This window comes from Asparagus officinalis, chromosome 1 (genome assembly GCF_001876935.1).
Source record: "Asparagus officinalis chromosome 1, Aspof.V1, whole genome shotgun sequence".
NCBI classification, from domain to species: domain Eukaryota; kingdom Viridiplantae; phylum Streptophyta; class Magnoliopsida; order Asparagales; family Asparagaceae; genus Asparagus; species Asparagus officinalis.
In genome coordinates this window covers 92517786-92535317 of record NC_033794.1, presented here as the reverse complement: position 1 = coordinate 92535317, position 17532 = coordinate 92517786, and the positions used below count along the sequence as shown (strand labels likewise).

General features: G+C 35.2%; 1 protein-coding gene across 1 annotated transcript; it reads right to left on the bottom strand.

The window, feature by feature from the left end:
* LOC109828140 (cytochrome P450 90D2) lies at nt 648–6133 on the bottom strand. Its single transcript, XM_020395174.1, has 8 exons — nt 5786–6133; nt 5357–5681; nt 4912–5061; nt 4432–4677; nt 3023–3112; nt 2734–2919; nt 2255–2376; nt 648–830 (listed from the first exon to the last, which is right to left on the bottom strand). Exons 1-8 carry the CDS (start codon nt 5998–6000, stop codon nt 737–739), a joined length of 1428 nt encoding a protein of 475 aa, XP_020250763.1. The 5' UTR covers nt 6001–6133; the 3' UTR covers nt 648–736.

Sequence of the window (17532 nt, the reverse complement as noted above, 5' to 3'; positions counted from 1 at the left end):
AAAGATTTAATTAGTGAGATCTAGACATTCTCTACGACGAAGAACGTAGATGCTCTCTACCCCATCTAATCATTGCTTCGACTTGCCTCTATTAATGGGAGCATAGCAATCTAGATGCCTGATACATCAGCAACATCTTTTTATAAGTTTTAACTCCATGATGAAGATAGGAGATAATAATTGATCAATGGCAAAAGCTAGTAAATTTTTAATAAACCTCCTTATAATTAAGCTCATAATTCTATACATCTCAACATATACATTTGCCTCCAATATTCACATCATCAACCTCTATATCCTACCTATTACCCATCCCAGAAAAAGAAAAGAGAGAGAAACAAAAGAAAAGCAAAAGCTTGGACCCTCCCAATTCCCACTCCTCCCTCAGTTGTGCGTGTGGGTCTTCCACACGATATAACCCCCTTACGAAAACCACACAGGTGCGCCTCCCAATGGGGGCTACGTAAGTATAGCCCAAAACCTTGGTCTTGGTCAAAAAAGTCTCTGGCCCCAAAGCTCTCTTTAATCCTCCTCTCGTCGGGAGGTGTGAAGCTCTGGCTAGCTCTTGCGTTGGGCCCCACGCTCTTCGTTTTGCGATGTGCAGGGTTTGTGGGGCCCACGTCCTTGGACCCGCACGTGTGCGTGCGTACCCCTTTAAAGCTTCGAAGGACGACGAGGTGCTTGGTTGCTGGTCCCATCACACTCATTGATGAGAGGAGGCTTTTTGCAGGATTTTTTATACATCTCTTCTTCTCGTGATCTTGACGGGCATCCTGTATTTCATCCTCACAGTCGGAAAGTTGACCACGTAATCTTTTTCGGCTACCCACCTGTGTTTTTCCGAAATAGACCATAAACAAGTGCGAATGTTTCGTATTTCATCAGGTATACAACTATATTCACATTGTATTTACTGTTAATTGCCAACAAAATGGAGAGCAGAAATGAAGGACAAGGCTAATTTATGGTTTACTCAGAAGTTTTCACCAACAAAATGGATATGATTCTAATCTAAGCTAGTGTATGAATCTTATATCATTGGCAAATTTCATAATATAAATGAACTATTATAGTGAGTAAGGCTCGGAAAAAGTTGCAAAATAGACCGTTTTTATAAAGTAATTAGCGAAATAGACCACTTTTGAGAGTAATTAGCAAAATAGACCTCTTTTTGACAAAAGAGGTCGATTTTGAAAAAATCGCTTCAGAAAACATACGGGACTACTAGTCCCGTATATTTTCTGAAGCCATTTTTTTGAAAATCGACCTCCTTTTGACCTATTGGCCAAAAAGAGGTCTATTTTGCTAATTACTTTTAAAAATGGTCTATTTCGCTAATTACTTTATAAAAACGGTCTATTTTGTAAATTTTCCCGTAAGGCTCCTATCAACTTAAGTTGATGTTATTAATATAAAAAAATTTCATATCATGCACGGATACTAGGCAATATGAGTGACTAAAAAGTTTGATGAATAGCTTTTTGCTATCCACTTAAGTTGACACAAGAATTGATCCTATTATAGTTGTGATAAATTTTTTAAATATTTATATTGGGAAATCACCACAGGATCTAGATTGAAGATGCTAATTTACCTCTAGTGGGTCCACCACCCTTTGGGTGCAAAATGGGTGCTCCTAATAAATGAACTTAAATAAAGATTTTCATGGCAATCAATAGCTGCCACGTCATCCGTGTTCACGTGGACGCTTCCCAACTGTGCTTCAAGTCAAAGCATCCGTACTAATGTCCATCAACCCGACTAATGACTTGGCCTACACGGGCGAAGGCAGATCCATTAATGCTCATACGTGTGGAGGCCCAGTATACGGAAGAATGTATACTCACTCACCTCACACGTGTGGAGGCCCAGTATACGGAAGAATATAAGTATACGTACACTGTCAACCTAAACAGTCGAGTATCATGGATATGGTCTACAACACTTCCGTGCACGGATTGCACCCATTTTGACACCCACTGTCACGCCTTGTTCAACTTGAAGATCCCACGTGGTGTATATAAAGTGTTAATATAAGAACTAATTTGATCAAGATGATGTGGCGTGAGATATACTGAAACATGGTTAAGAATTCAGATCATTAACAAATCTAAATCATAATTGTACAATCTGAATGTATGTGATGTCAGGAACATATTTGCCAATAGTTCAGAAGCGTGAGCTACTTCCCGCCCTCATATAACATGTAAAGCGCTCGCGTAAATGTAAAAGTTTTGAGATTGTTTATACTTACGTGAAGTTTGTGACCAAGTGATGGAGAAAAACTGAAGCCTCCAGCCTGGCTAGATCAAGGCCAGGGCACAGCCTTTGCCCACCTCCAAAAGGGGTAAAGCTACAAGTACTCAGATCCTTGTTCTGTGGGGTTCCTCGAAACAAAGCGAGCAAAAGAAAGGGGGGAAAAAGAGTGAGCTGCAATCATGATAAACTTGAGCTATAGCCTAAAGCTATATGAAGTTGACTAACATGCAAAGACACTGCTTTACAAAAAAAAGAAAAAAAAAAAAAAAAAAAGAAAAATATGAAGTTGACTAACATGCAAAGACACTGCTTTACAAAAAAAAGAAAAAAAAAAAAAAAACATGAGAAAGTATCTCACAGCCCTGATCTATTGCACCCCACTAGTATAAACGAACCAGGATCATTAATTAATGGATATTTTTTTTCATGTAAAATAAAGATTAAAAAAAAGGTTTATATATGTTCCTCATTTACCTTCCATCTCCATGGGTTGAACTGGTGTGGATCGTCGTAGTGTGATTCATCAAGATGAACCGATCTAATGTACATAAACACGCACCATCCTTTGGGGATGAAGTGCCCCTTTACCTCCGTATCCTTCACCGCAGTCCTCATGATGCCACTTATAATGCTGCCTAGCCTTAGAGTTTCCGTTATCACCTGTTACCAATAAATTAATAAATAATATTAGTTAATAAATTTTCTGATCCAACATCTTGCCTGTTACTTATTAAAGGAAATAGTAGTAGTTAGCATATCTTACGTCCTGTGTGAATGATAAAGACATGTAATCTGTCCAGTCCAAGCTTTCCCCTAGTTGCGATTTCTTCTTCTTCAACTGCATGTTCTCTTCCTGGATTATTTGACACGGGACAGCATCATATAAGCACAATTAATAATAAGATGACGATAAAATTGAATGTATGGTTTTCTCCTCAATCGTAACCTTATAATTTAATAAACGATTATGACGTACGTATGGCAAAAATAAGAATAAAATGGTAGGTATCGGTGACAATTTATTGGTTTTATTAGAAATTAATCATAATGGCGTCTCAGTGTTATCAAATATGTAAGTACCTTAAGATGATGTTGTCAAAAGGCAAGGAGAGGATGCAAACCCAATTAGTAGGGTAGCTCTTTTCGAGATGACATCATCCTCCACTGTGTGGGCTAGGTACTAGCATTGCCAAGATTTATGGCAATAATAATAGCAATAATAATGTCATATGGGCAAGAATTGACTATATGATGGGACTTATTGCTGATCATAATCGAAAAGTCAATATTTGCTGGCCCCACTCCTCACATGTTTATAATGTCACATGTTTTTTATAATTATCTTATCTCTCGTAAAACCATCTGAACCTATGAAAACGATTTTCCTACGATATTTGATTAAGAGAGAGAATTATCCATGATAAAAAATTTTCCGTCCAGTTTCAACAAAGAGACTAAAAGAAAACAAATCACACTACAAGAAATTATAAAATTAGTTTAAATAGAGGGATTCGGATCCTCTATGCTATTAGAAATTTAGTGAAGACACCACTGCTTAATAATAACCATTAGATATTTAGTGGATGGTTATGACGTTAATTGGACATTAAGTGTTGGATTCAGAATGTATCACATGCAATTATCCCACTAGACAATCAGTTGTTGGGATTAGAAGTAATGATTTCTTTAATTTTTTTTAGTATCTAGCTAGTGCGGATCCAAATTAATTCAAAATAGATACCCTCATCACGATAATCATATGATTAGAATACATGAAACTACTGAATCGTACGTGTCCAAATAAGAACAAGCAATAGCAAAGGTCTAGTCAATTTAATTTTCTCCGAATACGATCTATTTTGTACTCCTATTAAAAATTTTCAAAGAATAAAGCCAAGGCAGAGAAAGCAACTCCTCGTAATCCCGCATCATCACCTCGAAAAAAAATACGATACGTACTGAAGAAGACGGTGAGTCCAACAAAGGGTAGAATCAACCAAATTGGCGTTTGTTTGGTGCATTGGTTTCACATCACCTCATACACATTATCCGTTGCGTACTTATTATCACTCATTAAGCAATCAACATCAGGCCCACAAGATTATATATAACCCACTACTTAATTACTAGCAAACAACGCTTAAAAAAAAATGCACTAATCAAGTTAATTACCTCCAAGCGTTGGAGAGCAAGAGGGCAATCACTTAGGTATTTGATTGCCAGGGTGATGAGAACTGGCACCGAATCTTCACCCGGTATCATTAAGTCTATCATGTTATCGGATATGAGATCGTCCGTCAGCTGACCGCTTGCGTCGTTGATTAATACATCTATTACGTCCCGCGCAAATTTTCCGTTATTTCTCTCTCTCTTCTCGTTGATGATTTTTTCTACGAGCTTCACCATGTTCTTCTTCGCCTGTGACAAAATTAGGTCAGCACGTAAGCCACGTATTTTTTTGTTTTTTGTTTTGCAAATGGATTTTTATGATCCTCGTCGCAACGCGCATACATGCAGATGGAAATCTTGTAGTTGTATCTATTATTTAGGCTCTTCGAGACGAGAACTAAACCGGTTTAGGTCAAAACCGATTAAAAATAAATAAATTGAAAAAAAAATGAAAAAAAAGCTAGGGGGTAGAGTATTATTTACCTTGAGAGAACGGTAGAGCCTGCTACCGGGAAACTTCACGGGAAGTGACATGAGGCCAGCAATGAATTCTCGGAATTGGACTTTGAGGAGGTGCATCTCCTCTCCCGGCTCCAATCCAATCAGCACTTTCACCAAGATTTGGAACACAATCTAATGACACACCGTACCCCCAGAGAGAGAGAGAAAAAAAAATAATAATTAAATAAAGGGTTCACGTGTGGGCTTAGCCCTTGAAATTACCAAAGTTCATTCAAAAATGCCACAGGCTTAAATAAATGCCGACAACTACCAATCCCCAACATTTCAAGCGGCCCATTAATTTCTGCCCATATAGCCCCTCTGTGGTGCCAGAGACTCGCACGTGTGGCTAGAGAGAGGAAATAGACTTCAACTGATAAAAAAAAAGTTGAAATTTCTAGAGAGAGAGAGAGAGAACGAAGCTCACTTGTTTACTCTCATCCTGGATATGAACAAGCTGACCGTCTTCCCACTTGGCCATTGACTGCTGAACGTAGCTCTGCATGTCTGACGTTATCTGGGCCTTTAGATGATGGGCCTTAAAGAAGGCTCCAATAAGCCCATGAACCTTCTTCTGCAAGCTCCCGTTGATAAGCAAAATCGATGATTTGCCCATCAATTCCGTCAAAGATTTTGGATACCAGGGCACGAAAGCCTTGGCATCACTTTGGAGCACAGCTCTGCTGAACTCTGCATCGATTGACACGATCGTTGGGCTCCCAAATAGGTGTGATCTGAACACTTTCCCATGCCTAGAACAATTCGCATGCGACACGCGCGCGCGTGAGATAATTTATTTTAAACACTGAAAAAATTTACGAACACTCGGAGACATTTAATTACGGGTCGTACTCACATGAGACGGCGCTTGCTCATGAAGCTCTCGGGGCACGGCGAGAAGGCGCAAGCGATGAAATCTAGGGTTTCGCCGATGAAGGGCCAGCCGGAGGAGCCTCTAGGGAGCTTGCTCCTTGTTCTCCACCATCTTTTGATTTTTGATATTTTGGAGAGGGTCACTAAAGTCAGTGGTATGAGGAGAATTGCGAGCGAGATTGATAGAGCTCTCTCCATGCTCGTGCTTTGCTAAAGATTTGATCCCAGCTCGTTGCACTTGGGAGAGCCTTTTGAAGTAGCTAGGATATATACGATGAGGAATCTTAGAGAGAGAGAGAGAGAAAGGAGAGGAGGCGGGGGGGTTGGGGGAATTTTTGAGTGTTGTCGTTCGAGAAACTAAAGTACAAAGGGCTCTATTTGAAGGGGCTACGATCAATAGTCCCCCACAATTTATTTTAAACATTTTTTGATTTATTTTTAATTAATTGGTAATGGGGGTTTCCATAGCCCCCACGCCTATGATTGTAACGTGGCACACGTGTTAAGAGCCCCTGTAGGTAGCAACTCAACCTCGTGCACACATGTGAGATCCATTCAATCGATAAAATCTCTACATACAAAGCCAACCTCTCCCATCATCATCCCAACTATACCCTCTTTCGTCTCTCTTCTCCACCTGAAAATTATATGATATTCTGTATTTACTGGATAGTTGGTAGGGAAAAATGTGTCTGGGCCCCAAAAACAGAAACTTCATGTGCTGCAGCCCCTCCTAGTTCCCCTCATGTGGTTCAGCCCCTTGAAGTGTGACATTTTGTGCTGCAGTCCCTTTTTAGCAACTATTACATGTCAGCTAAGCTAAAATCCTCAAAATATCCTTATCATCTCCCCTCAATCCCTCAAACTCAGTTCTCTCTCTCTCTCTCTCTCTCTCTCTCTCTCCTCTCTCTTTAAAACTAAGAGCTTTCTCAAGCTCGTCGTCCTGGCCCTTGCCCTCCTCGCCGTCGCCGCCTCCGCCCAGACACCCAAGCCTCCCCTGAGTTCGTCGCCGCCTCCCCTCCTCTCCTCCGCCCGACCTCGTCGCCGTAGCTTGTCGCCGCTCCCCGCCTTGTCCTCGATTACGCCGGAGTTCGTCGATGCCTCTCTCCACCTCGCCCTTGAGTTCAGCCTTAAGTTCAGCCTCCAAGACTCCACTTTGAATTCGGCCACCTCGATCTCATCGATTCCCTTCTCTTAAATCATTCACCTAGATCTAAGCGCTCCAAAAGAACTCGTCATCGCAACGGGGATCTAAATCTTCAATCTTTTAGAGGTCAGTCCTGTGAGAAATGACGAATCTTTTCTTTCCTTGAGAAAAGATTTCTTTTTTAATTGAATCCAGGCTCATTTTCATTAAATTCTGGTTCTTGTACGCGTTGACTATTAATGTATAAAAAAAATATGAGAATTTCTAGAGCGATCGAGGACGTGGAAGTGAGCGAGAAGACGTTAAAACTAGAACTAACACGCCGAGTGTTAGAACTAACACGCTCAGCATTTTGGAGAGATAACAAGTTACTGCTATCAAGCTATATACATGTTTACAGGATTTCAACATCACCTCAGGTCTTGAAGCAAACCCAAATAAATGTTCAGTTTACTATGGTGGAGTTGAAGATTCAGTGAAAAATTCCATTTCCAAGACAATTGGGATTCTCTGAAGGTGTAATGCCTATAAGGTATTTGGGAGTTTCTCTCGTTACCAAAAGGTTGTCATTCTTAGATTGTGATCCTCTCTTCACTAAAATAACTGCTTAATTTCAAAAATGGAAGAATCACAAAACCTTATCTTATGCTGGTCGGATACAAGTCATCAAAAGTGTAATTCTTGGCATTCAAACTTTTTGGACGTCGAGCTACATTCTTCCCATCAGTGTGTTGCAGAAAATTGATGAACTCTGTATGAACTTCTTATGGGGGAAATCAGACCAAGCTTTAAAGATTCCTCTCATTTCATGGAAGAGGATATGCCTAGAGAAGAAGAAAGGTGGCTTAGGGATTTACTCTGCCATTACTTGGAACATAGCTTCTGCCATGCGCTATATATGGAATATACACATTAACAAAGAGTCACTATGGTTAAATGGATCCATGGTACTTATTTAAAGAACATGGACATTTGGCAGGTGAATACTAAACCTAGAGACTCCTGGATGTGGAAGCAGTTGATAAAAACTAGAAATAAAGCAATGATTACTTGCGGAGGTGTTGAAAATTTGAAAAACCTCATCAATGCTTGTTACATGAATGGTAAAGTGAAGTTATCAGCACTTTATAATGCTCTATCCTCTTCAACAGAGTGTGTAACATGGTCTAATACAATTTGGGAGAATCTTAACATCCCTAAACACTCTTTTATGAGCTGACTAGCAATCCATGGCAGACTCCTCACACAAGACAGGTTGCTAAAGTGGGGGGTTATAAATTTAAACTTGTGCTGTTTTTGTTCTAATTCAAGTGGTGAGAACAGAAATCATCTGTTCTTTGAATGCAGTTTCTCGTGTGAAATCTGGAATAACATCATGAACTGCCTGGGATTTAAATGGAGAGCTTGCAACTGGACTTGTCTCCTGAAATGGTACACTGATAGGTTGAGGGGTAAAGGTTGCAAACAAAAACTCAAAAGAATGGTGCTTACTACTACTATCTAATATATGGAGGGAGCGCAATATGAGGATTTTCCAGCAAAAGAGCAGAATTGTTGATCAGTTGGTCAGGGAGATCAAAATCGACATTCAAATCACCATCCTCAATAATCCTACCTTTGCTAACAGTGATTGTTTGCCATATTGAGGCTTAGTTTTCTGTTTACAGTGTCTTTTGGTTTCTCAGCTCTTGTCCAAAAAAGTTGAGCATCATGATGTACATAACACTTTCATATTTGGTAAATGAATAAAATTTTTTCATTGACCAAAAAAAAAGTTACTGCTATCACTATTTTACAGCATAAATAAGTCCACGACTGCTAGTAAATTGTGCTGTGTATTTCTTCTGGTGGCTGATTCTATTGTAATATGAATCTTAGATTATTGTAGTTATCTCCAACTTTTCTGTATTTCTTCTGGTGGCTGATTCTATTGTAATATGAATCTTAGATTATTGTAGTTATCTCCAACTTTTCCCCATTAATTATACCTGATTATTGTAGTTATCTCCAACTTTTCCCCATTAATTATACCTGATAATTTTATGCATATGTAAATTTGTTACACTTATATTACTTTATATCTTATACTCTATAACTGTTAGTAAATTGTTCCTCTGGATCTCTGATTCTATGGCACTATTAATCACTTAAACTCTATACCTGATTTTTTTCTACCATGCAATCATAATTTGTTGTGCTTTTTCCTTGCAAATTGTTGTTACATTTTCACCTAGCTGATAAATAAATTGTGCATTTTATTGGCATATAGGTAGAGGATTTCATATGCATAGCTAACTGATAAATAAACTTGTTAGTTCTAATTTATACCACGTTAGTTCTATTTTATACCAAGTTAGTTCTAATTTATACCATGTTAGTTCTAATTTATACCACGTTAGTTCTAATTTATATCAAGTTAGTTCTAATTTATACCACGTTAGTTCTAATTTATACCAAGTTAGTTCTAATTTATACCACGTTAGTTTTATTTTATACCACGTTAGTTCTAATTTATACCAAGTTAGTTCTATTTTATACTACATTAGTTTTAATTTATACAAAGTTAGTTCTAATTTATACCAAGTTAGTTATATTTTATAACAAGTTAGTTCAAATTTAACTATATTACTTCTAATTTATACCAAGTTAGTTCTAATTTTAACCATGTTAGTTCTAATTTATACCATGTTAGTTCTAATTTATACCACGTTAGTTCTATTTTATACCACGTTAGTTCTAATTTATACAAAGTTAGTTTTATTTTATACCACGTTAGTTCTATTTTATACAAAGTTAGTTCTAATTTATACCAAGTTAGTTCTATTTTATAACAAGTTAGTTCTAATTTTAACCATGTTAGTTCTAATTTATACCAAGTTAGTTCTAATTTATACCATGTTAGTTCTATTTTATACCACGTTAGTTCTAATTTATATCAAGTTAGTTCTAATTTATACCACGTTAGTTCTATTTTATACCACGTTAATTCTAATTTATACCAAGTTAGTTCTATTTTATAACAAGTTAGTTCTAATTTTAACCATATTAGTTCTAATTTATACCAAATTAGTTCTATTTTATACCAAGTTAGTTCTAATTTTAACCACATTAGTTCTAATTTATACCATGTTAGTTCTAATTTACCAAGTTACTTCTAATTTATACCATGTTAGTTCTATTTTATACCAAGTTAATTTAAATTTATACCATGTTAGTTCTAATTTATACCAAGTTAGTTCTAATTTATACCACGTTAGTTCTATTTTATACCACGTTAGTTCTAATTTATACCAAGTTAGTTCTATTTTATAATAAGTTAGTTCTAATTTTAACTAAGTTAGTTCTTTTATCTTATTGTCGAATACAAAGAAACCTGCAACAAAGATTAGCATTTGTACTGGATGAAGATTCTGGAGGTACACGAGCACTCTGTTTTTGTTCTTCATGAAGAGAAGGGATGGGTAGTACAAATTTGTCACCCACATTAATGCGCCACTAAACCATTTTCTCCCTTCACCGTCCGTGTGTAGCATTTTGCTTCCATGAATAAAATTAACCGATACATTAACTAAAATGAACAATCATGACTAAAATCTCAACGATTACTGAAATAAAAATAAGGAATAATTTACCCTGGAAGGGGGCGGGGATAAATATCCCAGAATGAGAAGCTCTCACTCAAGTTCTTCAATGCTTGGAGTGTACCCTTGATCCCTCAATTCCTAGCCGAGTATTTCCAGCATCGCATCCAACCATCGATCACAGTTCTCGGCGGTCAAGAATCTCCTCACCCTCCCACCTTCTGTCTCGACCTAATTTTAACCACATTAGTTTTAATTTATACCAAGTTAGTTCTAATTTTAACCACGTTGTTCTAATTTATACCACGTTAGTTCTATTTTATACCAAGTTAGTTCTAATTTATACCATGTTAGTTCTAATTTATACTAAGTTAGTTCTATTTTATATCACGTTAGTTCTAATTTATACCAAGTTAGTTCTAATTTATACAAAGTTAGTTCTATTTTATAATAAGTTAGTTCTAATTTTAACCACGTAAGTTCTAATTTATACCACGTTAGTGTTGGAGTTCTTGTTTTGATGATGTTTAATAAATACTTTACAACTAATGTTGTTTGTCTAGTATTTGTGTTTTCTTATTTATTGTAGACAAACAACATGTTGGAGGATGGATGGAATAGAGCTTCAACGATGATATCCAATAGAGGTTGGCGGAATAGTGGAGTAAAGCCTTGTAATTCAAAGTTAAAGATCAAGTTCAAGCTTCATCCGTAAGATTACCAAGTCAAACTTATTGAAGACCAATCAAGCTTGGGTAATTTAGTTTAGGTTTTATATTATGTGTGTTAGTACTTTAAGCTCAATTATATACACACATACACGTTTTGGTTTTTGTATATATATATATAGTTATATATATACATATATGTTTTGGTTTGATTTTTTAGATATGAAACAAATATATATTCATATATATGTTCATATGTTTCATATTCTATCATATTTGAAAATATATTGTGTTCTTGGTTTATGGACTTGATAATATGTTTTTATATCTTTTCCTAAGTCTATAAAGCCATACAAAAGTTTCTAAAAGTTGTGTTTATGTCAAAACATCAAAATTCATGTATATCAACTTTTCATGTTTTGGACATACTTGCAAAATACATGAGTTTTCACAATTAGGAAATGAAATTTAAAAAATTTCTTCGTTTACATGTTTATATTCATATATACAAACATTTCCCCAAGTTTTACTAATTTTGGAGTTGTTTTGTTATTTTCAATTGAATTTACAAAACCGAGTTTTTAGCAGTTTTTTAGAAACTGTTTATCTGTGTTAAGTCGACTTGTTATAAGTCTACTATAAGTCGACTTATAAACTGTCTTTCTGCATGTGTTTTTCTTTCTGTCAAGTCGACTTGTGTCACCTGTTAAGTCGACTTATATATAGCCGTTTGAACAGTAACGACTAGTTTCCAGCTTTAATTATTTTAATGTTTTTAAGGGTTTTGGTTGGGTTTTTGGGGTTGTTTGACGAGCCTATAAATACCCCATGTCCTCATACTTCTAAGATAACTAAGAGAAAAGTTTTAAAGAGTTTTTACAAGTTTGTTTAAGGTTTTCTAAGTGTGTTTAAGAGTTTGGTTTGTGAAGATAATTTCACAAGGGCTTGAGGGGATAATCTTTGGTGTTTGGGCTCCAATCTCCATCTCTCCATCTTGTCATCTATTGGAGAAGTTTTCTAAACTCTATCTAGCTTTACATTTGCTTAGTTATTTGATTATCATTCTTTAAAGCTAGTTTTTATATTAAGTTTAGATTTGATTATATTATCTCATTGTTACACACACCCACTTGAGCTTATTGTATTTGCATACATAGTATATTAGGGTTGTGAGAGATTGTAACATTGAGTTGTGCTTAATTGTGTTCTCATCTATTGTAGAGAACAAATTTATATTCGTTACATTGTGAGTGGTGTAAGGTTTTCGGTGAGCTAGAAAACCGAGTATGTTGTGGAGTTTTCGGTGAACTATAAAACCGAGTGTGAGGAGTGAACGTTGATCGGTGAGCGTTGAAAACCGACACTATGAGGTGTAAACGTTATTCGGGTGAGCGTAGAAAACCCGGTTGTGATAGTGGATTTCTCCCAAGGAGAGGAGAGCGGAGACGTAGGACGGAAGGTCCGAACTCCGTGATCATATTATTTGTTTGAGTTTGTCTTTGGCGTATTTGCTTTTGCATTTATCTTATATCGCCATTTGTGTATTGCTCATTTATTTCATCCACTATCTTGTTTAGTTTATTATTTCCCCTTGTGTTAGTTTATATATATCCTTGCATCATATAAGATATATCTCATTGTTCATATTGCTTATTCTAGCTCATATATCTTGTGGTATTTCATACTTGCTAGGATAACTTGTTAATTAATTTTAATTAGTATTTAAATCGAATTAGATTAGCATAAGACCCTAATCACCCCCCCCTCTAGGGTCTAACAATTGGTATCAGAGCTTGGTGCTCTTTGATTTAAGGTCTAATCGCCTTGAGTTAAAGATCCAAGTTATATTTTTATGCTAATCTTGTTTTGATTGCATTTATATCTTGCTTACATATTTTTACAAATTATGGATATGAATGATGCATCTTGTTTAGGCTATGATTCTAGTATTGCTCCTAGATTAGATAATTTCCCCTATGCCCAATGGTGTGTTAGATTTAAGCTATTTGTTAGATCTAAATATTTTGATTTATGGAAAATTATAGATAATGCTTATATTGTGCCCACTATGGAGAAATCCAAGTGGAATAAAAATGATCATCGTATGTTTATAATGAACAATATTTTGTTAGAATATTTGCTAAATGCTCTTGATTCATCTATGCCTAACAAATTTGTTCATTTTGATAGTGCTTACAAACTTTGGAAATTTATAGAAGCACATCAAGGGGACTTGGAGGCGATCCGACAAGCTTTGGAGGATCCGGCTTCAAGTTCATGTGGAGCATCATGCACACGGCCACTAGGCGATAGCCCTATTGAGGTTTGCGAGTTCGAACCCGATAATGATTTATATAGTGATGAACTTACTTGTGCTAGTGATAAATTATTGCATGCCTACAAGAAATTACAAAATAATTTCATTAACTTACAAAGCAAGCATGAAAATTTGAAATCCGATCATGAGTCTTTAACTTCTAATTTTGATATTATTTCTAATGAAAATATGATCCTTAAAGAAAACAATGAAAAATTAAAATCGGATCATGATTCTTTGCTTTCAAACTTTGCCAAGTTAACTCATGAAAAAGATAATGCCATGTTAGAAGTAGAGAACATACAAAATGATATTGCTTCCTTTATAAATGACTATTTATGTTCTACTTCTAAAAGTGCATATGTGCCTAAAAATGAAGATTTGAATCTTATGAATAAAAGCATTTCATCTTTAGATTCAACTTTAAAAACATGCATTAACAATCATAAGAGGCTTATGGATATGTGTGCCAAGCCTAAGAAATCATCCACTCATTATGCACACATGTATAGCAAAACTTATAAGTGTTCTATTTGCGGCCGTCAAGGTCATTTAGCTAAGTTTTGTTATGATGCACACAAACATAAGAATTATAATGCTCCTTGTGCATCTCATTCTTCATCACATGTACACACATATGCACCCATTGTTTATCATAAGCATGCTCATGTGTATAGATGTGATCTTTGTGGACGTTTTGGCCATTTGGCAAAATTTTGCTATGATTTGAAAAAGAAATCTCCTTTGCCAAATGATTTTATTAAGCCACAAAAGTTAAAATGTGATGTTTGTGGTAGATATGGCCACTTAGGAAAGTTTTGTTTTGATAATGTTTCACATTTGCAAAATAATCTTAAAAGGTCATCTATGGTTGCAAATGTTTCCCGTGCACGAGCTAATGGTCTACAAAAACAAATGGATCTCTTTCATTGCACGTATTGCAATCGGAAGGGTCATTTGAGCGTTTATTGCTTTGACCGTGTTAGTGCACCATATATGCCTAAGAGGGTTCATAACCCTAGGGCTTTGAGCTTAAATGATAGGGGTCATGTCCCTAAATTTTTTGGTACCAAGAGTTCTTGGGTACCAAAACAAATTTAATTTTTAAACCAAGAATTTTAATGTCGTATTTTTTTCTTTTCTTGGTTTTGAAAATTATGCTTTGAAACTTTTTATGAAAACAAATTCTCTTTGATCAATTTTTTTTGTTTTCATGATTATTAGTTTCGATCTTGTTGAGAGGCTTGTAGTTATATAGATTATTAGTTTCGATCTTGTTGAGAGGCTTGTAGTTATATACCCTCCGGGTTTATTGGGTGTTTATTCTCAAATCTTGTTTACCGGATGCTTAAATATTCATATGGGTTATTACTAGCTCAAGAGCTAGATATGGTTGCCTCTCAATTCATATGGGTTATTACTAGCTCAAGAGCTAGATATGGTTGCCTCTCATGATTTTTTGAATCAATAATAATTTGGTCTTACGTTTTTGGATTTAAACTTTGATTTATGATTTCTCTTGGTTGATTTGTTTTCATTTGAAAACTTTTTACATGATTCTCATGTTTCTCTTCTTTTGATTTCATAAATCTATCTTTACAAATGGTTTTTATGTTCGTTGATATGAGACACTATTTTTCACTTTGATATATTTATACATGTTCTCATTTGTCTTTATGTATGTGAGTTGTGTTTAGCATATTTTCCATCTATGCTTGCTCACATATGTTTGCCATGATCTTCATTTCATATATTCATGAGGCATTTTGATAGGGGGAGCAATCCCTATATCTTCCTATGTGTTATACTCACTCATGCTTATTGATAGGGGGAGCTTTCGTTCTCTTAATTCTTTTGTCCCCTTTTTGATATTGTCAAAGGGGGAGAAATATTGTGAGTATATTCCTTCTTGTTTATATACATGATATATTATACTTTGTATATTCATTTCTTTTCATGCATATATCCTTTTTGTAAATTGTTTGTCATCATCAAAAAGGGGGAGATTGTTGGCGTTCTTGTTTTGATGATGTTTAACAAATAATTTACAACTAATGTTGTTTGTCTAGTATTTGTGTTTTCTTATTTATTATAGACAAACAACATGTTGGAGGATGGATGGAATAGAGCTTCAACGATGATATCCAATGGAGGTTGGCGGAATAGTGGAGTGAAGCCTTGTAATTCAAAGTTAAAGATCAAGTTCAAGCTTTATCCGCAAGATTACCAAGTCAAACTTATTGAAGACCAATCAAGCTTGAGTAATTTAGTTTAGGTTTTATATTATGTGTGTTAGTACTTTAAGCTCAATTATATACACACATACACGTTTTGGTTTTTGTATATATATATAGTTATATATATACATATGTGTTTTGGTTTGATTTTTTAGATATGAAACAAATATATATTCATATATATGTTCATATGTTTCATATTCTATCATATTTGAAAATATATTGTGTTCTTGGTTTATGGACTTGATAATATGTTTTTATATCTTTTCCTAAGTCTATAAAGCCATACAAAAGTTTCCAAAAGTTGTGTTTATGTCAAAACATCAAAATTCATGTATATCAACTTTTCATGTTTTGGACATACTTGCAAAATACATGAGTTTTCACAATTAGGAAATGAAATTTAAAAAATTTCTTCGTTTACATGTTTATATTCATATATACAAACATTTCCCCAAGTTTTACTAATTTTGGAGTTGTTTTGTTATTTTCAATTGAATTTACAAAACCGAGTTTTTAGCAGTTTTTTAGAAACTGTTTATCTGTGTTCAAATATTTATTTCTCTCAATTGAAAAGTGATTTTTCAGAAATTCTTTCTCTAACATGTTAATATACATGCGTAGAACCTTCTCTCAAAATTTCATGATTTTTAGAGTTTATTTACTATTTTTATTTGATTTTACAAAGTCAGATACGCATTTTTCCAGAACTGCAGAAACTGCTTGTGCATGTTATAAGTCTACTCTAAGTCGACTTATCATAAGTCTACTCTAAGTCGACTTGTTATAAGTCTACTATAAGTCGACTTATAAACTGTCTTTCTGCATGTGTTTTTCTTTCTGTCAAGTCGACTTGTGTCACCTGTTAAGTCGACTTATATATAGCCGTTTGAACAGTAACGGCTAGTTTCCAGCTTTAATTATTTTAATGTTTTTAAGGGTTTTGGTTGGGTTTTTGGGGTTGTTTGATGAGCCTATAAATACCCCATGTCCTCATACTTCTAAGATAACTAAGAGAAAAGTTTTAAAGAGTTTTTACAAGTTTGTTTAAGGTTTTATACATAGTATATTAGGGTTGTGAGAGATTATAACATTGAGTTGTGCTTAATTGTGTTCTCATCTATTATAGAGAACAAATTTATATTCGTTACATTGTGAGTGGTGTAAGGTTTTCGGTGAGCTAGAAAACCGAGTATGTTGTGGAGTTTTCGGTGAACTATAAAACCGAGTGTGAGGAGTGAATGTTGATCGGTGAGCATTAAAAACCGACACTGTGAGGTGTAAACGTTATTCGGGTGAGCGTAAAAAACCCGGTTGTGATAGTGGATTTCTCCCCGGGAGAGGGGAGCGGAGACGTAGGACGGAAGGTCCGAACTCCGTGATCATATTATTTGTTTGAGTTTGTCTTTAGCGTATTTTCTTTTGCATTTATCTTATATCGCCATTTGTGCATTGCTCATTTATTTCATCCACTATCTTGTTTAGTTTATTGTTTCCCCTTGTGTTAGTTTATATATATCCTTGCATCATATAGGATATATCTCATTGTTCATATTGCTTATTCTAGCTCATATATCTTGTGGTATTTCATACTTGCTAGGATAACTTGTTAATTAATTTTAATTAGCATTTAAATCGAATTAGATTAGCATAAGACCCTAATCACCCCCCTCTAGGGTCTAACAGTTAGTTTTAATTTATACCAAGTTAGTTCTAATTTATACTATGTTAGTTTTATTTTATACCAAGTTAGTTCTAATTTATACCATATTAGTTCTAT

Excerpts from the sequence above, each read along its gene's own strand:
- LOC109828140 (XM_020395174.1), bottom strand. The coding sequence starts at position 6,000 with ATGGAGAGAGCTCTATCAATCTCGCTCGCAATTCTCCTCATACCACTG. Across the intron at positions 4,678-4,911 it reads GGCTCTACCGTTCTCTCAAG|GCGAAGAAGAACATGGTGAA; the intron begins GTAAATAATACT and ends ATTTTGTCACAG. Across the intron at positions 2,920-3,022 it reads CTTTATCATTCACACAGGAC|GTGATAACGGAAACTCTAAG; the intron begins GTAAGATATGCT and ends TATTGGTAACAG.